Source organism: Grosmannia clavigera (genome assembly GCF_000143105.1).
Source record: "Grosmannia clavigera kw1407 unplaced genomic scaffold GCSC_108, whole genome shotgun sequence".
NCBI classification, from domain to species: Eukaryota; Fungi; Ascomycota; class Sordariomycetes; order Ophiostomatales; family Ophiostomataceae; genus Leptographium; species Leptographium clavigerum.
The window spans coordinates 1,158,421-1,184,633 of record NW_014040837.1 but is presented as its reverse complement, the minus strand read 5'-3'; the positions used below and the strand labels follow the sequence as shown (position 1 = coordinate 1,184,633).

General features: G+C 56.2%; 10 protein-coding genes across 10 annotated transcripts; 8 read left to right on the top strand and 2 right to left on the bottom strand.

Annotated features, from left to right (window-relative positions):
* Nucleotides 1–370: 370 nt before the first annotated feature.
* CMQ_6791 (alpha-mannosyltransferase) lies at nt 371–2,968 on the top strand (the record flags this gene model as incomplete). The annotated part of the gene is made up of 1 exon (XM_014320477.1): nt 371–2,968. The coding sequence occupies one exon, from the start codon at nt 371–373 to the stop codon at nt 2,966–2,968; it is 2,598 nt and encodes an 865-aa protein (XP_014175952.1).
* Nucleotides 2,969–4,802: 1,834 nt separating this feature from the next.
* On the top strand, nt 4,803–5,847 carry CMQ_6856 (mannosylphosphate transferase; the record flags this gene model as incomplete). The annotated part of the gene is made up of 2 exons (XM_014320542.1): nt 4,803–5,575; nt 5,631–5,847. The coding sequence occupies 2 exons, from the start codon at nt 4,803–4,805 to the stop codon at nt 5,845–5,847; spliced, it is 990 nt and encodes a 329-aa protein (XP_014176017.1).
* A 498-nt stretch (nt 5,848–6,345) lies between these two features.
* On the bottom strand, nt 6,346–7,545 carry CMQ_6987 (zinc metalloproteinase; the record flags this gene model as incomplete). Its single annotated transcript, XM_014320673.1, has 1 exon — nt 6,346–7,545. One exon carries the CDS (start codon nt 7,543–7,545, stop codon nt 6,346–6,348), a length of 1,200 nt encoding a protein of 399 aa, XP_014176148.1.
* A 775-nt stretch (nt 7,546–8,320) lies between these two features.
* CMQ_6999 (er lumen protein retaining receptor) lies at nt 8,321–9,173 on the top strand (the record flags this gene model as incomplete). The annotated part of the gene is made up of 4 exons (XM_014320685.1): nt 8,321–8,348; nt 8,419–8,477; nt 8,551–8,617; nt 8,680–9,173. 4 exons carry the CDS (start codon nt 8,321–8,323, stop codon nt 9,171–9,173), a joined length of 648 nt encoding a protein of 215 aa, XP_014176160.1.
* Nucleotides 9,174–10,816: 1,643 nt separating this feature from the next.
* On the top strand, nt 10,817–12,641 carry CMQ_6511 (uncharacterized protein; the record flags this gene model as incomplete). The annotated part of the gene is made up of 2 exons (XM_014320197.1): nt 10,817–11,713; nt 11,769–12,641. The coding sequence occupies 2 exons, from the start codon at nt 10,817–10,819 to the stop codon at nt 12,639–12,641; spliced, it is 1,770 nt and encodes a 589-aa protein (XP_014175672.1).
* Nucleotides 12,642–13,241: 600 nt separating this feature from the next.
* CMQ_6569 (ubiE/COQ5 methyltransferase) lies at nt 13,242–14,036 on the top strand (the record flags this gene model as incomplete). Its single annotated transcript, XM_014320255.1, has 1 exon — nt 13,242–14,036. One exon carries the CDS (start codon nt 13,242–13,244, stop codon nt 14,034–14,036), a length of 795 nt encoding a protein of 264 aa, XP_014175730.1.
* Nucleotides 14,037–15,221: 1,185 nt separating this feature from the next.
* On the top strand, nt 15,222–18,862 carry CMQ_6902 (c2h2 finger domain containing protein; the record flags this gene model as incomplete). The annotated part of the gene is made up of 3 exons (XM_014320588.1): nt 15,222–15,482; nt 15,741–17,192; nt 17,246–18,862. The coding sequence occupies 3 exons, from the start codon at nt 15,222–15,224 to the stop codon at nt 18,860–18,862; spliced, it is 3,330 nt and encodes a 1,109-aa protein (XP_014176063.1).
* A 1,633-nt stretch (nt 18,863–20,495) lies between these two features.
* Nucleotides 20,496–21,155, top strand: CMQ_6816 (uncharacterized protein; the record flags this gene model as incomplete). Its single annotated transcript, XM_014320502.1, has 1 exon — nt 20,496–21,155. One exon carries the CDS (start codon nt 20,496–20,498, stop codon nt 21,153–21,155), a length of 660 nt encoding a protein of 219 aa, XP_014175977.1.
* Nucleotides 21,156–21,910: 755 nt separating this feature from the next.
* Nucleotides 21,911–23,600, bottom strand: CMQ_6508 (uncharacterized protein; the record flags this gene model as incomplete). Its single annotated transcript, XM_014320194.1, has 2 exons — nt 21,911–22,690; nt 22,767–23,600. The coding sequence occupies 2 exons, from the start codon at nt 23,598–23,600 to the stop codon at nt 21,911–21,913; spliced, it is 1,614 nt and encodes a 537-aa protein (XP_014175669.1).
* A 1,620-nt stretch (nt 23,601–25,220) lies between these two features.
* On the top strand, nt 25,221–25,898 carry CMQ_6674 (uncharacterized protein; the record flags this gene model as incomplete). Its single annotated transcript, XM_014320360.1, has 2 exons — nt 25,221–25,231; nt 25,379–25,898. The coding sequence occupies 2 exons, from the start codon at nt 25,221–25,223 to the stop codon at nt 25,896–25,898; spliced, it is 531 nt and encodes a 176-aa protein (XP_014175835.1).
* Between the last annotated feature and the right edge of the window lie 315 nt (nt 25,899–26,213).

Genomic DNA, 26,213 nt, shown 5'->3' with positions numbered 1-26,213 from the left:
TGGTGTACTTTTAATCTCTACCAAGCGCGTGCTATGATATCTACGGCTGAGCAATGATCATGCAAGTGAGCTCTGTCTGGCAAGCTGAGCTGCCATGGCCTTTTTCAGCCCGCTGGATAATTACAAGAAATCAGAAAACATTCAGAGGAGCTTATTAATGCGCAAAGTCGAGATATTAGAGTATGCCACGAAGTACAAATACGAGCAAACTTAATTTGCTGCTAAAAGACACGAAGTGTGCACGTGACTACCCGCTGATTTCGCGATTCTTTCTAGAAAGAACGCGTCACGCTCCATCTCCCGCTGATGAAATCACCAACCCCTCATCAGGAAAGTACACCAAGCGGAACAACCAGCTCGGATCTGGTCTATGCTCGATGAATCTTCAAAACCGTTCACTTTCTTCTCCGATCAGTTCCGCAACATGCCCGGCAATGTCATTGTACTTCTCTCAAGCGACGACTCGGACACTTCCGTTGCGCCGTGCGTCCCAAAACGCACCGTGCCAACCGGGCCCAAAGACGATTTTCCCCAAAGAACGACATCGACGACGTCAATAGGTGCAAGGCCTGTGGTGATATCAAATGTCGCCGACACGCCGGTAGCTACTAGCGCAGCGAAGAGGGCAGAGCGACTTTCACGATTTGGGCTGTCCGATTTCTCTTCGGATGATGCCTCCTCCCCGTTTCCGACCATATCGTCCCGAAAATACGTCCAGACTAAACAAACTCCAAGGAGGGCATTGGCAGACAACAGCAGAGCCCAGAATAGGGAGGGGCCCGTGGTGATTTTGTCCGACTCAGCCGATGAGACTAGCAAGAACAATATCTTCGCGGACGGCTCTCCAGGCTGCAACCTGGCTGATCAGATTCCAGACGATTATTCTGCAAGTCATGAAATGCGACCTCGTAAACGGCCTCGATGGAGTTTCTTGTCCGATACAGCTGCGTCTGCAGTCCGGGACATGTCCGAAGTTGCTGATTTCGATATTGAATTGCCAAGACGGAATCCACCAGCTAAATTACAGCGGAGCTCCTTGGCTATATCAGGCCTGCATGCGCAAACGACGACTGTTATTGACGCGGCCGTAAGTGAACAAAGCTTACATTGCCCGGAAGGATCTAAGGCCCCACCGGCGAACTCGGTGCAGTTTATAGATCTCTTGAGTTCATCAGACTCTGAAGCCGGTCGCACAGCTTCACCAAGAGATTGGCTCAACCTTGATGAACAAGATCTCGACGACTTAGACGACCTCCTTATGACTTCATCACCCGCTGCAAAAAATGGAACCAGGCTGCAAAAAACTACGAAAAACAGGAATGAGAATGAGCCTATGAATTTCGAGAAAGAATTAGCTCTGGAGATTATGTCACTGACAAGCTCGTCGCCACCACCGGTAAGACCGACAAGCACTTCCAGTGTCCAGGTGGCCATCGCAGACGAACTCCGGGGCATCGACAGGCCTGCAGGGAAAGCCGCCTCTGGGGTTCAACTGACGTCAAGACGCCGCCCTTATCGGAGGAGTTTATCGGAGGGACAGGGACTGGGATTTTTGGACGATGATGATGAAGGCGATAGTGACAGTACTCCCAACTTTGCTGCTATTGAAAGTCTCTTGGCAGCGTGGAGAGGGAATGATGAGGTAGAGGAGGACCGTCCTATACCACAGCCAAACAACAACCCGGCTGCGCGCAGGAGCAAATCAGATTTGGGGCGGAGGACGGTCGCCGTTGGAGACGTCCAGAGCAAGGAGGACCGACGAAAGGAACGCGAGGCCGATCAGGAGCAGAGACGGAGGGAGAAGGAGGCCGAAAAAGAGAAGAAGCAGCGGGAAAAAGAGGTGGAAAGGGAAAGAAAGCGGATCGCAGCGCAGATTGCCAAGGAAAAGAAGGCTGACGAGAGGGCAGCTGCAACAGCGTTCAACGAAGCGAACAAAGCACGAACCGACAAGAGCATAGCGGCCCCGGAAATGGTCATACGGCTTCCGAGCACTCTACCACAAGCAACAAGGGAGGTACTAGAGCCCATGTTGACGGAGATCAAGGTGGAATTTGAGGCCTGGACCAGTCCTACGGACAGCATGGTGCTAACATGGCGGCGGAAGGTGACCGCCGAGTACCGGGCCGACCTGGGTCATTGGGTGCCTGTGCCTCTGCGAATCAACGACGAGAAATATGCGGTGGTGATCTTACGGGGTGAGGAGCTTGTCAAGCTCATTCTGGCTCAGGACCCGGAAGGCCGTCGACGAATTGACGACTTGGGCGGCCATGTGCGGACGATGCGAAGACATTTTCCGGAACATACCATCCTGTATGTGGTTGAGGGCCTTGCGGCGTGGAAGTCTAAGAACATGTCGATCCGAAACCGGCAGTTCGTGGAGGCGGTGCGTGGCGCCGGTGGTGAGGGAAGGGGAGAAGCTGGGGACGGCAGTGGTGGATCTCGTGGCACAAAGCGCACCGGAAGAGGCCGGGCTGTCGCAGGAGCAGCGCAACATGTGGACGAGACGGTGGTGGAGGACGCGCTTATGGCATTGCAGGTGGAACACGACGTGCTGGTTCACGAGAGCGGGCAAGCACTCGACACGGCGCGATGGATACGGGCGTTCACGGAGCAGATTGCAACAGGACGATACCGACAGCAGAAGGAGCAGGAGTATGCGGCGGCAGCGTCGTTCTGCATGGACGCGGGACAGATCGCAACGGGCGACGGAGGAGCGGAGACATATGCGCTGATGCTGCAGCAAATTGCGCGGGTGACAGAGCCGGTGGCCCTCGGAGTGGTGGCACGGTTCGACAGCGTGCCGAAGCTGGTGCGAGGGCTGGCAGCAGAGGGACCACTGGCACTGGAGGCGTGTCTGAAAAGCCGGAACCGGAACGGAGCCTTGTCAGACCGGACGATAGGTCCGGCACTGAGCCGGCGTATTTACAAGGTGTTTATGGGGGAGGACGAGGCAAGTACGGAGATCTGAGAAGGGTTGAAACAGGTCTTGACGGGATTATGAAACTCCGGGGCATCAACGAATATAGATGAGACAGGGACGGAATTGCTAATGAGATCAGATCTAAGTCGTACGTCATGCTGTCATTGGTCGTATGGAGTACCTAAATATACTTGTATTTTGCTTCACGCAGAACATACAGAGTCGGATGTGCCGATGAGGACGGCTGCGTCTCAGAGGCTCCTATTCTTGGGCCCAACATAAAGTTGAAACCGGGGCACAGTGGTCGAGAAGCCTCAGAGGCCACCAAAGTCTCCAGAAAGGGCTGAGCTGACGACGTCTGCTAATGGCCGACACTCATTGGGGCAAGTGGAGACGATTCTTCAGGACTGATGGGATGGGCGGCGGGAACAGGGCGACGTCAGCCCTGCCAAGGTTGCGTGGCCAACAGGCCAGTGGCAGGCCAAGGACGGCCGGCAACCAGGGAAAAGAAGGACATTGTGAGACAGGAGGGAGGGAGGGAAGAATGCCAAGGATTAGTCAGCTGTTAGGCTGTCCAGGTGTGCGTGGGGAGGGGCGCTAAAGAGCTGCAGTGCGTCATACATTATAGCATGCAGCCGGACGCTAAGAGGACAAAGTACGGAGTACGGAGGAGAGGCGAGTACGAGTACTCGTGCTTAGTACGGGTACATGGTAGCATTGGCCCAACCACCCAACGAGTGGGAGTATCGCTAGAAGTGCGTTGCCCAGAAAGGAAGCTAAGTAACGGTAGACGAAGATATAGGAAACTATGCAACACCTCGCCTTACGAGTCGCGGCGAAAGTCGGCCATCAGTCTCGACGCGAAAGCATTGGACAGGGGACGGCGTGCGGACACGTGATCAGAATGCCAGTTTGAAAGCCCGCCGCGCGTCCTTATCACCGCTGCGGCTCCACATTGCAGCTACATATGCGCCACCCGACAGCCGTCGCTGCAGCCGTCTACTACATAGTATGGACGGAGTACGAGCATTGTATTACTCCGTATCACCAAGTCTTGCTGTTTCCGATCGCCGCAGAAGCCGTGCTACTATGTACGGAGGACTTGCACAGACAGAGCTCTCTTCCATGTACTCCGTACTCCGTATAGAGTGCCCCTATCTCGTAGGGATCAAGTCCAATCTCCCAGCCAAGACCAGCCGCAACCCGTGCTGCGGGCCCATGTTTTGCCCCAGCCAAGGCTCCTCGTCAGCTTGTCTTCCGCCCGTCTCTTTTGCCCTCTTCTGTCTGCTTTTTTTTCTTTTCTTTCGCCCGGCATCTGTCGCGTGCCCTGCATCCTGTTTAAGCATGGCAAACCCCACCGTAGCGCCAACGCTTACGTATAGCAGTTTTGGCGCCAGCCGATAGTGGGGCGAAGATGCTGCTAACAGCCTTCCCCAGCAAGCCGAAGGACAGGGCACCTCTTGCAGAAAAAGGGCCCCAAACAAAACCGCGCACTCTGCGTCGTACATCTCGGTCGTAGTCGTCCCAGGGGGACCCGCCGGCCGTCTTGGCACACGTCCTTGCCATCGGTACACAGCAACTACAAACTCTCCGAGCTGCCTGTCTCGTGCACATATACACACGGTGCCCATTGGTCTGCCCCCAGACGGGAAGAGTCCTGTTTGGACTTAAGCCTTTTGTTTCTTCCTTTTGTGCTGTTCTTTGATCTCTGTCTGGCAGCTGTTCTGCCTTTCGAACCGGCCGACATCACATCTACCACCCGGTTTCTTCCAGGAATAGGTCCATGCTTCCATAAGAGTACGAGCCGCTCTTCTGCTCGATTGTCTCCTTGTGTTTTTTCCTCTCCTCTTCTCTTCCCTTCCTGCTTGGCCCATACTTCACAATGAAGTGTGCCCGCGCCGTCCCCCTTCTCTTCTCTCTCCTCTCCCTCTTCGCCCCGTCCGTCTTCGGGGCCACAGCACTCGACAAGCGCGAGCACAGCAACCACAATGGCCGCAAAGCGGCGCGACCCACGAGTCCCAAGTACTTCCAAGAGCCTGGCTCGGACCCGACGCTCGGCCACTACGACAAGCGCTACTATCACGGCCTCATCGCGTACGGCGAGCACCAGGCAATCCTGCAGCACCTGATCCGGTCGTACCTGCTGACGTCCCGCTCGCTCGGCATCGAGACCTGGATCGCCCACGGCACGCTGCTCGGCTGGTGGTGGAATGGCCGGATCATGCCGTGGGACTACGACCTCGACGTGCAGGTCTCGGACGTCACGCTCTTCTACATGGCGCAGAACTACAACCGGACGATCTACACGTATCGCTACCGTGACGAGTCCGGCCGGGAGTTTGAGCGCGAATACCTGCTCGACATCAACCCGTACCACGCCAACCCGCGCAGTGACGGACAGAACATCATCGACGCCCGCTGGATCGACACCAGCAACGGCATGTTTGTCGACATCACCAGCCTCGCCGAGCGCGATCCTCGCCGCGCTCCCGGCATCTGGAGCTGCAAGAACTTCCACCGCTACCGCACGCGCGAGCTGTATCCCCTGCGCGAGACCGAGTTCGAGGGCGTGCCGGCTTCGATTCCCTACAGCTTTGATCGCGTGCTGACGGCCGAGTATGGCCAGAAGTCGCTGGTGATCACCCAGTTTCAAAAGTACGTCTGCTGCTTTTTTCTCTCTTTGTTCTTTCGTTGAGTGCTGACTGGCTAGACACAAATGGGACGATGAGATCAAGGAGTGGGTGCAAATGTCGGGCAACCGGACAATCGTCCCCCATACAACACCGGCTCCGAATCCTGTCACGATGACGGACCGGAAAGGAGGCGACGTTGTGGTGCAGGACGAGGCAGAAGACAACGCCGACGACAGCGACGACGACTCGGACGACAGCGCAGAAGAGTCCCGCAAGTTTGTCCAGAGCGGTTGAGCCTCTTTGGACGAGCAACGCGGCTAGCAGAGCACAGGCGCGGGAACAAGAGGCGCCGGGCCGTTTCCCGGTGCAGTGTTTGTAGGCTCAAACGCACGGGCTTGAGCGTGTCCACCTGAACCATACGAATCGGCTTGTGGACGCAGGCCAGTTGGTCAATACGAGACCATGGCCTCCCAACGGTCTGGGAGCGGGGACCTGGCGGGATGTCGTCTTTATGTTTTGTGGCGTTGTGGAGTGGCGGTTTAGAGGGCTTTTTTCCATTTCCATTTCAGTTATGATGATGGCTTTTGGCTGTGCTTGGCTTGGCAAAAATGCACACATAGCACGTTCCTGAAACATATACCCAATAAATTGTATCTCTCTTAACGAGAAGGATGCTTTGGCAACAGCCAGAAATTAAGACATGCAGAGAATCAGCTTCAATTAGAGCCACAATCCAAACCAGCAGTTGCTCCTCAACGCCACCCGACCAATGATACGCACTTCGTTCTGAGTCTACCGACTGGAGTTCGTTCCACTGCTGCCATTACTACTGTTGTTGTTATCGGTGCTGCCGTCGTGCCGTCGCTGCTCAGCCATGCGCCGCAGCCGGTCCTCGGCCGCTCGAGCGACCAGATCGCGCCGAGGAGGAGTGCTGGTTGGTGGTGATGTGGCTGTTGCCGTGGTGGCCGCTGCTGCCGAGCCGCTGCCGAGGACAAACGAGCCGCCGGTCCAGCCGCCAGCATCGGTATGGTCCAGGTCTTCGTCTTCTTCGCCCGGCTCGGCCACGTTGCGGATGGGCGCCTGGTACGCGGCCAGTCGGTCGACGTCGTCTCCGGCCAGCGTGCGTCCAGACGCGTGGTAGTCGGCGCTCTCGACCTCGCGCTCGATCTGGTGGCAGAGCGCCCAGAAGCGGCCGTCGTGCGGGCCGTGGACGTTGTGGGCGAGCTCGTGGCAGAGCGTGCGCCGGACGGTACGGTAGTCGCGGTAGCCGTCGCCGGCATCGGTGCGCAGCCGCAGTTCGATCACCTGGCCCTGGTTTCGGTTGAGTCCGAGCGTGCGCGACGTGCCCTCATGCGAGGCCGTCGTGTGCTGGCGCGGGTCCATCTCGGTCAGCAGGCCGACCGTGAAGCGATGGGCCTGCATGGCCGCCCGGATGCCGACGTCGTCGCGCAGCCGCTGCAGAAACCGGATCGATCGGTCGGCGTGGGGGAGGTGGGCGAGCGGCTGTAGCTGCTGGAAGGTATACGGCGAGCCGGACGATGCTGATCCACCACGCACCGTCGTCTGCGCGCGCACCGCGTGGCGTCGCTGTTCCTGTCGTCGCGCCTCCCGTCGCCGCACCGACTCCTGCGCTGCCTGGAGCGCATGCACGGCCGATGTCCGAGGCGCAACCAGGCGCAGCGCAACGGCCTTTCTTGCCGTTCCCCCCAACAGCGGCGCCAGCGGCCGGTCGTGGTCCTCGGCCCCCTTCAGCAGGCCCACCGGCGGCGGTCCGATGTACTTGTGGCTGGACCAGTCGTACACAGACGCTGCCCCGTCCTCCTGTCCGTCCCAACGGTCCTCGCAGGCAATGGTCAGATCGTCGAGCACGGCATCGGTCGGAAGGTCGAAGACGTGCGTCTCGCCAGCAAAAGCGACGCGTATATACAGGGTGACAGGGCTATCGGGTGCAGGCAACATCTGCTGTCGTGGAGTCGCAACCTCGGTGGCCATGGTCGCTGTCGAGAGAAGGAAAGACTGGTCGAGTGATGATTTCTATCTTAGGTTGTCGATGCAAAGTGGTTTGGATCAGAGAGACAGGTTGGAAAGATATTGTTCGTAGGAGAGTGCTCATGGATGTGCACGGCCGCTCGGCGCCCCAGGAGGGAGGATTTAATAAGACATGGATGGCAAAGGCAACCCATCGTCGTCGAATCTTCTGTCTTGCTATTTGCCTCTCGTCCTGCTTGGTAATACGGAGTCGTATTCCGTATTCAACCTAGGCAGAACGGTGCATAGCTTAAAAACGGACAGTTCTAGAGCGGAAAATAAACGGGCCGTGAAAACGGGCCACGGTCCAGCCCCAGATGTACTCACCCACATACTTACAGTGCAAAGTTACTTGCGTGCCAGAGCTGCCAGGACTGTTCTGAAACAGCCTGTCCAATAGGGAGCTAATCGCGTTCGTGTCCTTTAACACGGGGTCTTGTTTTCCTTCGACTCCCGACGAAGCAAGACAGCAAGCTGCTCCTTTCCCTTCACGCCAAAGGCCCCTTTTCCGGCACCATTCCCACGTCCTCGACTCTCCCATCAGCAACCGGAGGACGGCAGACGGCCGACGAGTCCCTGCCCCATTGTCGATCGGCGGGCTAGAAACGCGATCCGTTGCCCAAACCGCATCTGGTGGCGTTTTATCGTCGCTGGTATCTGGCCAGGAGCCACCTCTTCGATCCTCGCATCCCCATATGTCCGCTGCGGGCATCGAATACGCAGAAAATAGCACGCCAAGATGGGCTTGAACCTTTTCCGGGTCGTCGGTAAGTTGGCCGCCTGCGGCTCCGCCACCATCGCCGCCCGCAGTCTTGGCTAACGCGAGCGATTGCACAGGGGACCTCTCCCATCTCGTCTCCATCGCCATCCTGCTCCACAAGATGGTCCAGCTGAAGGTGCGTCTGCCCGTCCTCGTTTCCCGCCTCGCCGCTGTGGCCGTTCCGCCGGCTGCGTGCTGACCGATGACAGAGCTGTTCCGGCATCTCCTTCAAGTCACAGGCGCTCTACTTTATCGTCTACGTGACAAGATACCTGGGTGAGCTTTCCGTCGATGCCTGTCCTCCCTCGGCACGGCCGTCCCTGCTGACACTGCGGCAGACCTGTTCTCTACCAACAGCATCTACAACGTCATCTTCAAGATCCTCTTCATCTCGTCGCAGGGCTACATTCTCTACCTCATGACCACCTCCTTCAAGCCGACGAATGATCCCAACCTCGACACCTTCCGCGTCGAGTACCTCCTCGGCGGGGCTGCCGTGCTCGGCATCCTCATTCCGTACCAGTATTCCTTTTCCGAGATCTTCTGGGCCTTTTCTATCTGGCTCGAGTCTGTCGCCATCCTGCCACAGCTGTTTATGCTGCAGCGCACCGGCGAGGCCGAGGCCATCACGACACACTACCTCTTCGCCCTCGGCATCTACCGCGCCTTCTACATTCCCAACTGGATCTACCGCTACGTGACGGAGCCCACCCACAAAGTCGACTGGATCGCCATTACCGCCGGCATCGTGCAGACCGTCCTGTACAGCGACTTTTTCTGGATTTACTACCAGAAGGTGTTCAAGGGCAAGAAGTTCAAGCTGCCGGTGTAAAGCAGATGCAGGAACTCTACGCCCTGTCCTCCGAAAGGACACGGATCATGAATCTGCAAACAAGGACTACTGGAAGATGGCAATAAGCCCCACATCCGCATTCCCAGACATACTCTGGGAAGGAGAGCGGAATGTGAAGGGCAACTGAAGGCACGGATGCTGACATCAAGAGAGGCACGTTTTTTCATCAAGCATGAGCACGTCTCTGCTCTGACAGTCCGTCCCCTTGGCCGGGCTACTTGGTGGGAAAGGTGCTATCATGCAAACTGAGATGCAGGGGGAAGGACAATCGGAGTTTTTTGTATAATGGCAACCGGCGTTTCCGTGCTACGTCTGTTTCCAAAGAGGGAGGCTTTGTGTATCTGCAGCCCATGTGCGAACCAGAAGGTGCGAGAACTTGCCGGCCCCCCCGGACAATAGATAAATGGGAAAGCTAATGGCCTTCCTAATAAGTGTACTTGTAGACCAGAGAAAATGGAGATTGCAAAGAAATGGAAAATCCCGAGAAAGACAGCTTGCATGAATAAGGTTGTTGTAGGGTAGGATTGACTAGTGCGAATCTCAGACTTATTCTCAGACTTGTTTGAGAAGGTAGATCATCTCCCCTGACCCTTCAGCTTTACCTACATACGTCGTAGCACATTTTCGACATCGGTGCATAAACGATCGAGAATATGACAACAGGCCTCCGGCATACGTGCATTTGCTTGCATTTGGTCCGTATGGGTTGAAATGGGTCATGGCAGTCCCTATACCTTGGATCCTAGCAAAACAGACGTCTTATATCCTTGGTCTGCCAACCCGCAACATACTTCTCCCCCGAGCTATTCTGATTTCTGCCAGGGACAATGCTGTTAAGACTACTAGCTCACTCACTCCAAATCCACTTCCTGTCCGATGCCAACGTTTCAGAATACGGATGGCTGCACGCACGGCTATCCCATCTTCCCGCGTAGGCTAGGAGGCTCTGTTCCGTAGGAGGTGCTTCGAGACCCCAGTATCTCACACAAGGCACGGCCATTGAATCTGAGACGTTGCAGGCTCCGGTCTCCAGCCGCTTAACTATGTACGGCTTCTGTCCACGGCCCAGGCGAGCTCCGGCCCAGGCCTCCTTCAGTCTCCGCCGTCAGGTATCCCATCTTTCCCGTTTCCGTCACATGTTACAGAAAGAGGCTGTCCGGCTGGGGCTTTTAATCTGGATGCCAAATCTATCCACCTTGCGTCTGACCACATAATCCTGAGGCTGACTTTTTCCACCGTCTCTGCCGCTCTCATTCTTCATGCTTTCTGTTTCCGTGTGGCAGCTGCGCTGTCCTTTTCATCCAATACATGGTAGGATACTCGAACACAGCCGCAAAACTAGACTCAGCTACATACCCCCAGTTCGCGAGTAGACGACTTGATACGACAAGCCCGTCTTTCTTCCCGGACCCCGTCTCTCCAGATTCGAGTTCTCTCTCTTTGCTTCCTTTTTCTGTCATTCTCCTTCATCTTTCCTTACCCACAACATCATGGTTGCTTACCGGCCTGATTGTAATATTCATACATTGCTCTCTGCCCGTTCTTTTTCGAATACAGCCGCAGGCCCCGGTTTCAGTAACACTACGCACACACTTACATACACTCACTCGCCAGTCTTCGAAATGACTAAACAGCGTCGGCCATGTCGACGGGCGGCCATTCTTTGGCTGCCGTTCTTACTTATGGCTTCTGCCGCCAACCCAACACTGGCAAATGGATTGGACATCGGCGAGGCCGCACAACCCGTTCCACCCATACCTCGGACGGCTGAAAGCGATGCAAGCAGAATAGGCCAATTGGTTCGGAGACTGATAGCAGTAGGCCCCGACATCATAGCGGCCGATGTGCCGGAACAGAGGCGGCAGATCGTGCGGGCGCTGGAGCAGGACCAAGAAGAGCGCGAGGAGAGCCGGAGGAAGAAGGAGAAGCGGCGAGTTCCAGCAGCAGCAGCAGCAGCGGCAGCAGCGGCAGCAGTGACCGAGCGGGCACCGATACAGACCGCGGCGCCGACATATCCCGTGACAATGCTGGTAGCACGACAAAACGATGGCCAGGTGGCAGCACTGAGCGCGCAGATCCAGTCTCTGTCGCTGGCGTCGTCAGCCGTCAGCCAGGCCAGCCGGCTGGTTTCGCAGACATCGCAGCAGCTAGCCCAACAGGTGACACAGCTGTCACAATCGACCGACCAGCTGTCGCAGTCGATCCGGCAGTTGCAGCAGACGAGCCAACAGCTCCAGCAGTCGGCCCAGCAGGCATCCCAGTCGGCTCAACAGGCGTCCCAGTTGGCCCAACAGGCGTCGCAATCGGCCCAACAAGCTTCACAGTCGGCCACAAGCGCCATCATCGCGGCTCAGGCGTCGGCTGCTAGCAGTGCCAGCTCAGCCATTGCGCTTAGCCTGGCCAGCCTCTCGAGCAGCGTCTCCCGGGTAATCGCCTCGGCCAGTGCCAGCGCTGTCAACATTGCTAGCCTCGCCAGCAACCAGGTCCAGTCGGCCAAGGCCGACGCCACCTTTGCCAGGGTGAGTCAGGCCTTTGTTGTTCTTTCCACCTCCGTCTTTCGCTGACAAGGTTCAGGCTGATGCTGCCACGCAAGTCAAGCATTCCCAGGGCACAAGCGTGTCGGTGACCCAGGTGGCTCTTGCTGTCGTCGTCACTTTTGTCGGCTCTGTGCTTCTCACCGCCCTCGGATTTTATCTGGTGACGCGGTGCAGCAGAAAAGGGAGGCGCCTGAACCACCGGAGCGCAGGTTACCCGCGCGACTTGAAGCTGCAGAATCCTCCTGCAGGGCCGTATAGCAGCAGAACAGGCTACAACAGCAACGATATCAACGACGACGAGCAAAGACTGAACCCTAGTGGTAACGGTGGTGGCAGTGGTGCCAACGGACGTAATTCTCAACAGTCGTCACTGTACAGCCGCAACTCGATGCAGCAGTCCTCCACCAACGCCGGCTTCGGTAGCACGGCCATCAATAGTCCGCCGCCGCCCAGACGGAAAGACACAATCAATTCGGCCGGTGGTGTCCGTGGCAGGAGCATGACTTCCTTCTCTCTCTTCCCCAAGACGCAGACACCGGTTGGCCTATCGGGAGAGGCGATCGGAATCGCCGTCGGCAGCAGAGATACGCTGGACATGACGCCGGCGCTTCGTGGTGATGTTGGTGAAGCCTCTTCGCCCATGTACAAGACAGCCACAATCGTGACGCTTGCGCAGGTCAAAAAAAGCGGCAATAATCTGACAAGGCCGCCGCCGAGTCTGCAGCAATGGTTGCGCCAGGAAACAATGCGCCCAATCGGCACGGGTGACGAAGAAATGAGCACAAGTTGGCCGTTTGAAAGAAATCAACAACAGCCACAGACTATGCGAAAGCAGTCCGTCGGCGCTGGAGGCGTCAATCCCGGAAAAGTGATGCAGCCGGGAGGACCGTTGCCATTAAGAGATTCATGATGGTTTATTTTAAACGAAAAGCCTATGTGGGACGGACGCCTTGATCGACGCCTTGGAGCCAAAGATGGTCGATATTTGTATGGCCAGAAGCCATAAGACACGCGGCAGGGCGACTTTCGACGCGGCGCATAAGTCGTTTTTTCTCAGCCGTCAGGTGTCGAAAACCTCAAAAAGGAGCTGTGCGGATTCCCAGTCTAGCGCTGACGCAAGCTAGCCGTCGAGGCTCAGATAACCAAATACACTCGTGTTATGTCGAGGAAAGATGCTCTGAGATCAAAGGAGAAGACTCGATGAAAGTATAATGTACATACAGGGATAGAACAGCCACCAAGGGAAAGAGCCATCGGCTCTGTCGTGGTTGCCAATACAGTGAAGAGGCGCCGCTAATTGCTTATTTGTAATGAAGTCCTTCTGAATTGAGCTAGCAGCCACATATTGCGTGCATGCCTCACGTAATTAGCTACTTGCTATGAACACTTTGCATCTAGAAATTACCAGCATTGCAAAAGTACAAGGAGAAAGAAGCAGATCATCAGAGACGCCATGGCCGAAGCCGTAAAGTACACGCAAAGGTACTCCTAATACACCGTGGCCACGCACATGAAGCGCACGGCGGAAAAGGACGGGGCGTTTCTGTTGCCGCACCTCCGGAAGACGGACCACATCCTCGACGTCGGCTGTGGCCCTGGCAGCATCACAGCCGGCTTTGCCCAGTACGTGCCCGAGGGCACCGTGGTGGGCGTGGACATCTCGGCCGAGGTGCTGGCACGGGCGACACAGCGCGCGGCCGAGCTGGGCCTCGCGACCTCGGGCCCGGGTTCGGTCAGCTTTCAGCAGGCCGACGTGCTGGCAGGTCTGCCGTACGCGGACGACACCTTTGACGCGGTCTACTGCTCGCAGGTGATCCCACACCTGGCACCGCTGGACCACGCGCGGCGGGCCGTGGCCGAAATGCGGCGGGTGCTGAAGCCGGGCGGCGTGCTGGCATCGCGCGACGGCACCGAGACGCTCTTCTATCCACGCCATCTCGACCTGGGCCGGCTGTGGGTGGAGAATAACAAGCGGGTGATTCGGACCGGCGCGCCGGCCGAGCAGGACATCTCGGGCGCGTCTGTGCCGGGGCTCTTCCGCAGCGCCGGTTTCGGTGCCGACAACGAGACTAAGATTTCTATTGGCGCCTCGACCTGGGTGCAGTCGAGCCGACAGGAACGCCAGTGGTTGGCTTGGCGGGCTTCGGGACAGCTGCAGCCCGGCGACCCGTTCCGACAGAGCTGGCTGGACGCTGGCATCACTGAGGCGGAGATTGAGGAGACGCTGGCGGCCGTCCGGCAATGGGCCGAGATGGACGACGCCTGGATGATCGCGCTGCAGACCGAGACCCTTGGATGGAAGTAGAGATCAGGGCGTGTGCTCTGTACTCCGTACGTTTATGTTTATCCACTACGAGGACTGGCTGTCAGCACACATTACGCGAAAAGGCCCGGCCAGAGCATGGGCCAGGTGGGAACGAGTCCACAAAGAGTTTACGGAGTACTTTCCATGTACTCCGTACGGGAAGATGGAACGATCCCACATCCACCATCGACCCACAGTATGTGATGTACGGAGTATTACTTCGTCCAGGCCATCCGAATGTCCCCGAGCGCCCAAGGGTTGGATCAAGGAATACACAGGAGCTATTTGGAATCAAAGACTGCAGCACGGGCGTGGAAAAAGTCAAGCGATGGAGAACAACAAGCGGATGAAGCTGACCTTTTGAGACAGCTGTACGGAGTACCACGAGCTTGAATGTGAAGTAACTATCAGCAACTTTCGGTAACACCTAGACAAATGTTGTATTGCGACACAAAAACACCGCAGTTGAGATGCTACTGACCATCCCGAAGAGCACCCCAGTCTGGCTCTATCCCGCGTGGTACGGAGTACGTCGTAGCCTCGTAAGGTTTGGTGGATCACAGGGAAATGCACGTGGCCAGATACCACGTGCAGCGGTCGTCCTTGTGCTGATCGCGATCGCTCCTCGCATGCAACTCGCACTTGCCCTTCAAAGGCCACTTTTCCGTATGTCTTTTTCTGTGCTGCTCTACCATTTTCTTTTTCCATTTATTATCGCGCCGTGCATGCGTGTTTTGTCTTGGATAGTCTTATCTGACATAAGCCCGGGGGTTTTTTTTTTCTCAGCCTGCCTGGGCCAACGAACCAGGGAACGGCAACTCTGAGAAATCGCGCCACTCAGGGACGCCAGAGGATGTGGAGGATCCGTGTTCTACTCCCATCCTGCATTCTCGCGTTTCCTCTCTCGAGAGCATTCGCCCTGCCTCTTTCCGCACCCGAGAACCGACAGATTTTGGTAATGCCCATGTGCCCTGGCGCCTATTGAACGGGGAAGGGGGGCAAACCCAGGGAAAATCGCATCCACTACCAGTTCGCAAAAAACAGAACCACCAAAGGCAGAGCTGATCAGAGCTCTAGCGCAGCGCAGCGGGTGGGCTTTATTATCTATTATTTTATTATTTAGACCGTTCACTTGCAGTTTTGGGCGGCTGGTGACGAGTATGCGTCTCTGAGCAGCCTCCCCTCATGGACCTGCCGATCGACCCAAGAGGCGGCCCTCTGCAGGTGGCCATGGCGCTGCAGCTCTCGGGCCAGGAAGGGCCAGTGCCGCCCGAACTTCCCTTTTACTTCCCCGGCGACGATGAAGCACAGGTGGGAGGAGCCCAGACGGCTGCCCTGACGCTGTCGTCGGGCCACGCAATGGTCCCGGTTAGCGACGACGAGGCCTTCAATTGCTGGCCGCAGGACGCGATGGATCTCGATTACGACACTGAGCTGGCGTCGTGGGTGAACTCGTGGGGCCTTCCGCAGTACCGTTCGCCTTCCCACCAGCCACAGACGTCACAAGTGAGCCAACAGCAGGACCAGCACCAGCAACATCAACCACAGCAGCAACAACCACAGCAGCACCAGCAACAGCACCAGCACCAGCAACAGCAACAGCAACAGAATCAACAGCAGCACCGCCACCACCGCCATCAACACCATCATCGCAGTCAGAGTCAGCCACACCACCAACAGCATCATCTTCAGCTGTCCCAGCAGTCTGCTACCACGCTCATGTCGGATGCTGCTGAGCCCATGTTCAAGAACCCCCCTGTGTCTGCCAGCTTTGTCGAGCTGAACACGCCAGCGACCGCAACTCTCGCACGACACGTCCCAGGCCCGGACGACCTGCTGTTCCCCGATGACGAGACGGTGACTGTGGTCTGCGGAAATGAGGCAGCGGGAGAGATGCAGCAGGCCGGTGTCGTATCCACAGAAGGCATTGTTCGCCCACAACAGCAACATCAGCAACAACAGCAGCAACAGCAACAGCAACAACAGCCGGCTCTGCTTGATCTCAACGACCCAGCCACGCTTGATCTCTACGACGAGATGCTGCTCTTCTCTCGTGGCGGCAGCGGCAAAGCGACGGAATCTCAGCTCGCGTTCAGCGAGTGTGACGCCGCCAAGGAGACCATCCTGCGTCGGCTGGCCATGAAGCTGAAGCTCAGCTACAGCTACAATCCAGTTCAACGCCGTGCTTGCATCTGGAAGCCACTGGCCGCGGCCGCTGCCACGCCAAACAAGCGCGCACATCCAACGGAACGGCGACACACATTGGCCAACCCGTTGACCAACTCGTTGACTGGCTCGTTGACTGGCTCATTAACCAGTCCGCTGACTAATCCGCTGACCAACCCGCTAATCAACCCGCTCATCTTTACGTCGCCGCCAACACCACAGGCCTCATACACGGCCCTCGAGGAAGACGACAGCACCGATAGTCCGACTCTGGGCGACCGTCTGTCCAGCAGCTGGAGCATCTTTCACTCGGGCATCTCGTCGCGGCGACCACGCGGCCGTCGCGGCCCGCTGAGCGCCAAGAGCCGTAAGGACATCAAGGACCTCGAGTGGGCCGGTGGCGCGTGTTGGCGCTGCAAGATCCTCCGCCGCAAGTGCGATCCCGGCGTACCCTGCAAGAACTGCCCGGCTCCGGACTTGCGCGAAGACGCGCCGCCCTGGCCGCTGATCGGCTGTCGGCGTGGCAGTCTGCGTGATGCCATGCCGCCACAGGCCTTGTGCACCAGTTCGCGGGCCTTGCTGTCGTCGGATGGAGACCGGTCTTCACGTCGGCTCTCGGCCGTGCTTGAATCGGACCAGCCCCAGCCGGACGTGGTGTCACAGTGCTTCCACGAGGCCGAGGCCCAGTGTCTGTTCGACAACAAGCTCGTGCTGGAAAACCCGTCCATGTACCTGCGGGCTCACGGCAAGTCTGAGGCGGCCCAGCACTTTTCACAGGCTATCCGCAACGGGCGGTACCGTGCCAACGAGTCTCTGCAGGCGCACTGTCACGTGCATGAGCGCACAACCACGTACTCGGAGCTGATTGCTCGCATTGCCTGGGACCTGGCTGACAATGGCGAGAGTCTGTACGTCCTCGAGATCGAATCGGTAGACGGCTTCATGCTGATGCTGGAGACGGCCTGCGTGTATGAAGTCGAGGTGGGAAATGTGAGTATGGTGTGTGTCTGCTATACTCTGCATGTGATGTTAATCGCTGCTAGTCTCCAATGGTGGCGTTGTCGATCGTCTGTCTGCGCTGCTGCATGGATGCCCTACGGCTGAGCGCGGCCAACCTGCTGAGCCGCCAGCTGCATGGAGGCTGCCAGAAGGACCGATGCAGCATCGACTGCCTGCGCGAGCTGGCCCTGTGCATTGAGACGTACATTGAGGAGCTGTCGCTGCTGATGTTCCGCAAGGTTAATCTGCGTGATCGCCGCTGGTGGCTGTCGACCTTTTACAGCCTCTGCATCCAGGCGTATGTGCGGCGCGCCCTGCTAGCCATCGAGCAGCAGCAGCTGTTTCCCGGGATGGACGATGTCGACGTCGATGTGCTGTACAGTAGCCAGTACCTGCATCTGGTCACCGTGCTCTTCATCGCCGTGTCCTTTCAGTATGACCCGCTCGTGGCCGGCAACGGCGGCCTGCGTCTGCAGCAGGCCCTGCTGGCCGAGGAGGACGGTCCGGGCTGGATAGCCAGCTCAAACACCACTTCCAACACAGCATTGACGTCGTCGAGCGTGCCGGAACGCTATTTCGCCGTCGGCCGAACTGCCTGCGTCGTTGATCAATGGCTGGACGAGGGCATCAAGTCGTCGTACCAGTTCCTCACCCGGCTGCTCAACATCGGCTCGCTCGACTTTGACATGGGCCATACTGGTGGAAATATCAACAACACGGCCGTGACCATGACCACCTGTCGGAGCAGCAGCCGATGCGACAACATCATTCTTGAGGAAGGCATGGATGCCGTCCTGCCGCTTCGTCGGCCGCAGCACAAACCCGACCATGCCTCTTCCTTTTCCGGCTACTCCACGCCCAACTCGTCGTCCACGAGCTTTGCCAGTTCGCTGTCGGCGTCGCGGTCCAACGGAATCACGAGCCCGCCGTCGTCCTGTGGTCCGCTCTCGTCCGCCTCGTCGCCCCGGACCTCCCTCTTCATGTCGGACCGTAGGAGCAGCATCGGCTCTCTGCCCAGCCGGCTCTCGGTCGCCTCGTTTCCGGCTGCGTCTGTCGACCTGCACGGTAACGCCCTGGTCCCGCCAGCCGGCAGTACACCAGCCCATCTCTGCACCTGCTGTCCCAAACGGCCGCAGCGCTTCGACACCGCCGAGGAGCTGCGGCTGCACCAGACCAAGAAGCCGCACATCTGCGCCTTCTGCGGCCGCCGCTTCAGCCGCATGAACGAGGCCGAGCGCCACATCACCACCATCCACCTGCGCCCCTTCTCCTGGTCGTGCGGCCGTTTGCGCAAGCCGCTGCGTGCATATCAATGCGTCACTGACGGAAACGCCGCCTTTGACGTCTGCGGCTTCTGTGGCCGTCAGTTCCAGCGTCCGGCCGGCCCAGAAGTCGACGGCCATAGCCAGGATGGCCAGGATGGTCAGGAGGGGGACAACCAAAACATCCAGAGCACCCAGAACAATGAACGGCTCACTGCTCACATCGAGCAGGACCACAAGCTGCACGAGTGCAAGGCCAGGGGCAAGAAGTTCTTTCGCGAGGACATGTTTGGACAGCACCTGAAGCTGTCGCATGCAGCTGAACCGGGCATCTGGCTCAAGTATCTGGAAAACGTCTGCAAGGCCGACGAGAAGGAGAAGCCGGCCGAGGAAGGCTGACGAGATCTTGGTCGTGTCCCTCAGGATAGTTCATGCTGTGAAACGTTGCTCACCGTCGTGCTTTGCTCCTTTCTTTTTAATTTGGTGGATCTGCCCTTTGCGGATCAACACGATTCTTCCTATACCCACTTTCCGTATGATCTTTCCTTTTTTTCCCTTTTTTCCTCGTCTTTCTCCTTCCCCATCCCCCGAACTATTCTTGTACTTAGTTTGCCGGACAATGTGAATCGCGATGAGTCATGCGTTGCTTGCCCCTTGCTGACGGCTCTTGGAGCTGTCAGACGTATGGCGTCAACGGCCAACGTCCTGGCAGGCAAACCCGACTGCATAAGACGCCCAATTCAGGCCTGGTGTCTTTCCGGCTCGCATTGGTGCTACCAATCAGACGTAGTGTAGCTTCCGGGCCCCACTCTCGTATAAGATGACCGGTCCTCTGCAGGCTGCTCTTGCAGCCAGTTGTCTGTGATGAGTGATGACTTGCAAGACATGACAAATATCGAAAAGCTGACATTGTTAAGAACCCTATTTGTCAGCTGTTCAAGGACATGTTGAGTCCGTAGCTCGAGTCCGGCTTTGAGGTCCAGACGAGGCTCGGGGAGTGGCGTGCTCATGTCTTCTCCTGGCCCAGGAGCAGGTTCATCTCTCGTCTCCCCTGATTAGGATGCAGTCGTTCGCTCCCGTGGCCCCAGGACTGATCAACGTAGCATTCTGTGAGAGACACAGGATGACAAGCGTAGCATCCAGCCCGCCACCACCTTCTACCCTGTGTGGAAGCTTTTATAGAACAGTTTTGCAAGACCCGGCAGCCAGGATGGTGGGTAACTGCCCCTCGGAAGGCGGGGAGCATCGGGGGCGAAAATAGAAGAAACGACGGAAAAGAGTGTTCGGACGGGATAAACGGGATGAGCGAAGACCGGCCTGGCTGGATTGCAGGTCAGAGCTAGATGCACAAGAAATAAAGCGGGAGAGCGGAGTTAGCCGTGGGTCCATGGAATCATCGCCATGATGTCTGCCTCTTTCGGGTCATTTTGCTCACGCACTCTTTCTGACCAGAGAGCTGCAGGAAAAAAGAGGCGGAAATTGAAGTCCGTCGCACCAAAACGGAAAAACTGATTATGTGTAGACATGCCCAGAAAGGAAGGAACGACCTCTACAGCCTCGCCACAACGTCGGTTTCTTTTTTTATTACTTCGAATGACATGCAGCCGGTGTGTGTGAGAGAATGTGAGAGATGCAAGGACAAAAACGAGATGACAAATGACGGCAACGCCATGCATACGCAGTCCAGAAGAGCCTCGTTTCAGTCCGAGCAGCCGCGCACTTTCGGTCCCCCCTTCTGTCCTTGGTGAGCCGGAAAAACGAGGAGGCAATTTCTGTCTGCGGCCGAGAAGTGGTGTCGGAATGCAGAAACAATGGCTGCGCAGCCACTCTGGCTGCCCCTTCGCTCCTACTCTCTGCTTTCTGACCGTCTCATCCATCACCAATGCTCATGTCAGATCTGTCTTCCTGTCCGTGGCCTGATATAAAGACAGTCATGTCATCCCCGCCTCTGTGCATCTGCCAGGACTCGTTCAACGGCCACTTCCCTTCACTGCATCTACTCCTTGCTCCAGTCTAGTCTACTCCCGTCGTCATGGACAGGCAGGGCGACAGCTATCGGGAACATCAAAATCAGCAACAGCAACAATACGGCATCGACGTTGCCCTTGATGCTTCCCATGACACGGACATTGAACGTGTCCTCCTCTACCAGCCCGAGATCTTTGGCCTGGTGCCGCACGACAGTCCGGCCGACCACACTGCGTTTGACTACGAAGTCAACCTCGAGGACGGCTGGCAACACTGGGACCAGGCGGCGGTGGCAGCGAGCTACACCAGCAGCAACAAGGCTGGAGAAGATAGCGCGAGCAACAGCTATGGTATTGACAGCCACCAGACAAGCTTCGACGAGTATGCCGGCTACGACGGCTACGACGGCTACGATGGCTATGCGGCTGCTTACTGCTTCAACAGCTCGCCGGGACCAACCGCTGACGAGACAGCAGCGGCCGATAGTGGCTCTTTGTCTGCCAATGTGATCGCTGTCGACCCAGCCAACGACAAGACAGAGGCCGCCACCACCGCCGCCGCTGCTGCCCGGCCGTCGTCGTATCGGTTTCGCCACGACCTGCCGGTGCCGACCGACTGGGACCCGCTGCAGCCGCTTTTGCGAGAGCTGTACATGGTGCGGCGGCTCAGTTTGCGAGACGTGGCCGAGATCATGAAGGAACAGCATCACTTCAGCGCCACGTGAGCTTGACCCCTGCTCCCTCCCTCCTGAGACTTGTACACAGACTGGAAGCTGACAGGACAGCGAGCGGATGTACAAGCATCAATTCAAAAAATGGAACTGGCAAAAGTACCGGCCCAAGGAGAAGAAGGACGAGAGATGAGAGAGGTCAGAGAATGACACCTGAGGTAGACGTGAGGCAGACATTTAGCGAACAGCTGCACACGGCGCCATTGTACCAGAACCAAATGTTGTTTTATTCCTACCTCTTGTAAAAGCTTTCAAACCAGCCCGGTTTTCTGCCAACGCGACCAACGTGGCATCTCGCCAAATATGACGTCTTGCATACTAACCAGACGCACGTGTTTACGCAGTACATGCACACAATCTCATTGTTGCTGACCGCCAACTCTGCTGATCTTTGTCTTACCTGCCAAGCCGGGGCAACGTTAAGCTGTGCATCCCCAGGGAGCTCCACAACGCCCTATATAATCTGTGGAACGCCCCGTTGTACGGCTGCCTCAACCAGACTTCTGGGACGACCCGCTGCGGTTATAGGCGCCTGTGATACCCATCCTATTGGTCATGGCTAACGCGCTGGCGATATAAGTCTCCGCTGCACGTGTGCGCGTGTATAAGTGGGTGGGTGTGGCATGATAAGTAGCATGACCACCGTGGGGGTGGTGTAGGGCCCCGAGTAAGCGCCATGTCAGGGCACAGGCGATGGGCCATCCTTATTCAAATAGTAAGCAGACCGAGCCACCCTCTGGATGAGCTCATCAGGGCTTGGGTATCGACTTGAGCAGCGGTGCTATCCTGTGTCTCTTGCTAAGCCCTACCCGAAACGGCACGCGTCCCTGGCCGGTGCTGATGCTGCTGATGGGCTTCTTGACGGGGGCCGTGGCTGTGACAGGGGCCACTGATGTTGTGCTAGAGTTTCCTGGATCTGCCAGATCTGCCAGACCTGCCGGGACGACCGGAACGACAGGATCTGCTAGGACGGCTGCCTGCTTCTGTAGTTGTTCCTGCTTCTCTTTCCCCATCTCTCCCCGGCTGGACTCATCCCGTCGCTCCTCCCCAGCCGGCTCCTGTGGCGGTGGCTCGGTGACGATAGCCTGGCGCTTTGGTCGGCCACGCGGCCGTTTCGGCTTACTACTCGCAGCACCGGTATTCGTTGTGACAGCTGTAGGTGGGGCGTCCGTCAACGGATCGACGTCATTGTAGTCTGACAAATCAATCACCTCCTTTGCCTTGTTCTTCTTCCCCTGTTCTCTCTTCTTCTTCATTGGCTCTGCTTTGGCCGGCATGCTCCTCTCACCCGTGATGTCGACAGTGGCAGATTTGTCCGCCTCGGATCCCTTCGGGCTGTGTTCGGTCATGTATGCGGCAGACGACAGCTCGTCCGTGTCAGAGGCTCGTCGCCTCTTCTGCTTTGTTGGCCTGGCAGTCTCATGGTGCGAATTGTGGCTGTCCTGTGGCTCCCAGGCATCATCCGCCGACGGGCCACCCGCGCCAAGAACTGTAAATGGTGCTGCAATTTCGTCAGGTGAGGAGGGTGGCTGCTGGGCACAATTGTGAGAAACGAAGCCTAAATTCCAGCAGAGCTCTTTGCAAAAAGGAAAGAAAAGTACGGACAATTTCTGATAGCGACAGTCCTGCATGTGGCCTTGTCGGCGTCGGCTGTCGGCTGTCGTGCAAGAGGTCGAACTGGGTTGCCCCGTCATTGCTGTCTCCCGTATACTGCGGATTAAGAACGGCATATCTGCTGGGCGTTGGATAGGCAATAGTGCTCTCCGTTATGGCTGCGCTGGCCGGAAGGACGCGCTCGTATTCGCTGTCGTAGCCGATGGGATCTTGCATATGGTCCAAAGACCCGGGCAAGCGATGTTGGACGGCAGGTGAGCTGCCTAGAAGATGCATCTGCCCCAAACCGCTCGGGTCTGTGGGCTCGATGGAGCTGAAACTATCGCCCGCAATTGTATATACTCTCTCCTGTTCCCGCGCCTGCTTCTTTTCGCTTGTCGCCGTCGCATTGTCGGTCCCGCCGGCTGCGCTGATAAGGATTTGTAGCCTTTGGCCGACCGCCTGGGCGGTGGTGCCGTCGTCTGGTTGGTGGCTTCCGCCGCGCCTTCGCTTTGTCCCGTGCCAATTTACTGCCTCCGGGCTGCTGGGAACATCCCACATGTCCAGCGGCTGGTCCTCTTCTCCCCGCATCTTCCCATCAACCATTGAGCGCCCATCGCTCTGGGTCTTGAGGTGTGCGCCATCTGTCGTCCGTCGAGCTGTGTCGCTAGGTGATCGTAAGTTCTTGTGTTGTTCTTCGTAGTTACCTCGAAATAACGAGCGATCTGTTGAGTTGCTGTCCCCGGCTGTGCTCCCTATCTGGATGTCGCCTTGTGGGTTTCGTAGAAGAATCACGGAGTCTTCGTCGTCGTCGGAGTCGCCAACAACTTGTCTTGTCCATGCCATGGCTGTCTTTGTGAACGGATGGGGGAGAAGTATCTTACTTCGCAGATCTACGCGTAGACGCGTTATGGAGAACAGATTCACTACTCCATACTCCACAAAAGTTTAGTAGGTACTGCAGTACGGAGTAAGCACTGCAGAAAAGAGAAGCCAGCCCTGCAAATATTTCTAAAGTTTGTAAAAGAAGGAACTTTGTAGAAATATCGACTGTTCTACGAAGTATTTACATATATTTAGAATGAAAACTAAGGTTACTGAGGTTTTTTTTCTTTTTCTTCTGAAGGCATATATATTTGAAGCAAGAGCTCTTATTGTCAAGCTCGAGAATAGAGCGCACTGTGACCACTTGTCTACGTCGAAATGTCGGCTTGGCGCGTTATTATTGGTTATAATAGATAGAGTGGGGATCATCCCAGTGAATATCTACACCTTTGAAGGCGCGCCATATACTCCGTATCTTACTCCTTTCTACTCCATACTCGTAGCTTTATACTCCATAGTCTATATGAAGTACATCACACAGACTTTCAGCTACAGCATCTAGACCCTCACAGTGCAACTACCTTTCGCTGATATATACGAGTAGCCTGTTGCGACAGTATCTCTTCTACTATTAGTGGATTAAGGTGCCGATAGCATTTTTAAGGCGATATATAATTAGCAACTCTTTTATTCTTATACGTAGATAAGGTAGTAATCGCGCCCATTGTTCGGTATTTTCGGGCGTGTCTCCAGATCTTACTCTGTACTACAATAAACAATTGAGCGGTACTTCTTTCGGTTCGCCCATAAGCCCCCGTTTAGTAAGGCTGCCAAAGTCAACCGATATTTTGCCGCCGTTCAGATCTAGTGACTGCACCTATGGCAAGTCCAAATAAATCCCAACCATTGTCCCATTCACCTCCCACTCCGTACTCGCGCCCGGCACTTAGGCATTTCTGCTCGTAACGTACACGTAGGAAAGGTGTGGGGGTAGTCTTACTTCTCTGCAGATTTACTCCGTAATGGCCAATGGTATTCCACACCTCGTACATAGTGCTCCGCTGTGCGGAGTACTCCGTACGGTACTAAGGTTATTTCCCCACTTGCCCAATTCCGTACATTGATCCTACTGTCAAGGTTAAAGGAGGCTATACGTAGCGGTCATATAACGTGATGCACTGTGAGGAGCAGGAGGCTGAATAGGGTCTAGTGTGGGCGAAAGAGTGTTGTGTACTAAGGAAGAAATAGATACATCGCGACCCTTCTGGGGATCCGTATTAATACTAGTGACAGGCCCCGCTTTTGTGCCTTCTGACCAATCACAGGCCAGTACGGCCAAATGGGGCGGAAGGGCCACAGTGTGGCGGATTATAATGCTTGGCACCTACAAGCGCACCAATCGTGTAGAGCGTCTTGTACGGAGTAATAACTGCGTAAATGTCATTTACATCTTGTAAATCTTGTATAAACTATAATTAGTCTGTCTTGTTTCCCTTCCGCCAGTAATACCGGGATCGTATTGCTTATCTTGCAATTGACTTGTAAGCATCGATCTTCTGCTGCAGAAATAAGAATCTACTCTTAATAAAATTAGTCTGCTTACTTAAAACAATACCCATTCTGTGTCTCGCGTTCTCGAGAATGCCTTCCAGGTTTGTCCTTTTTACTTTTCTTTGACTCATACCTGCGTCCAACAGATGTTTAGCTGCGATGGCCATTTCGTGTACAGCACCAGATCATTTCCCTTGCTTTTGTCCTAATACACTAGAGACATGCTGAAAAATCTGACGATTGCTCAGGAATGATCCGACAGACGCTCAGACGTTAAGTAACACCAACAGCACACCACACAACGGAAACATTCTCAGTGGTAATAAGATCATCGCCAACTTGACGACTGCAATGGTGGACCATGGCACAGGTGCACCCGCTGAGCAGGCCCAATATGATCTTGGGGACAAAAGCTTCACGGGGCCTCCAAACACGCCCCAAAACTTATCCACAAGTAATGCGGAAAGCCTCGAGGTCAAAATCGGGGAAAACTTGTCCCAGTTTGCTGCCACTACCGAAGTAGACGATGAAGCCAGGGCCAGGGGTGAGGCAGCTCTTCAGCAAGTGCGTCTTCGGCGGCTTCTTGGGGGATCGAATTGGAGGGTCGACAGAGTCTCTGTACTGACCGGTGATGTTCCGGAGAGGCGAGCTCATAGCGTCTTGTATGCCTTGCGCTATGCGCTCGCATCGGACCTCTTGTGCGAGTACGTGACGGATACCCTGGAGCAAAATGGGAATAATGAGCTGGTGGACGAAGAGCACATGTGAGTTGAGAGCCGCTTTTCGTATTTTGTGGCAAGTACTCCGTAAGAGCAACTGCATTCTGAAGCGCTCAACATTGACGGTCTTCTGCTTGGGCAGGAACGGAGATAATGACGACGTTGGGACAAGCCAAGTATAATGCTACTCGGCTGATTTTGAGTAAATGGGCTCCATATGCACAGGCACTGACTTGGCTTGCCATGTGATTGATGATTTCCACATATCGCAGAGGGACTAGACGCCTTATGAAGTGGATCGCTGATGTCTCGTACGGAGTTTTTGTAGACGAAATGGGGTGCTTGACGGCATCTTATCTTTTTA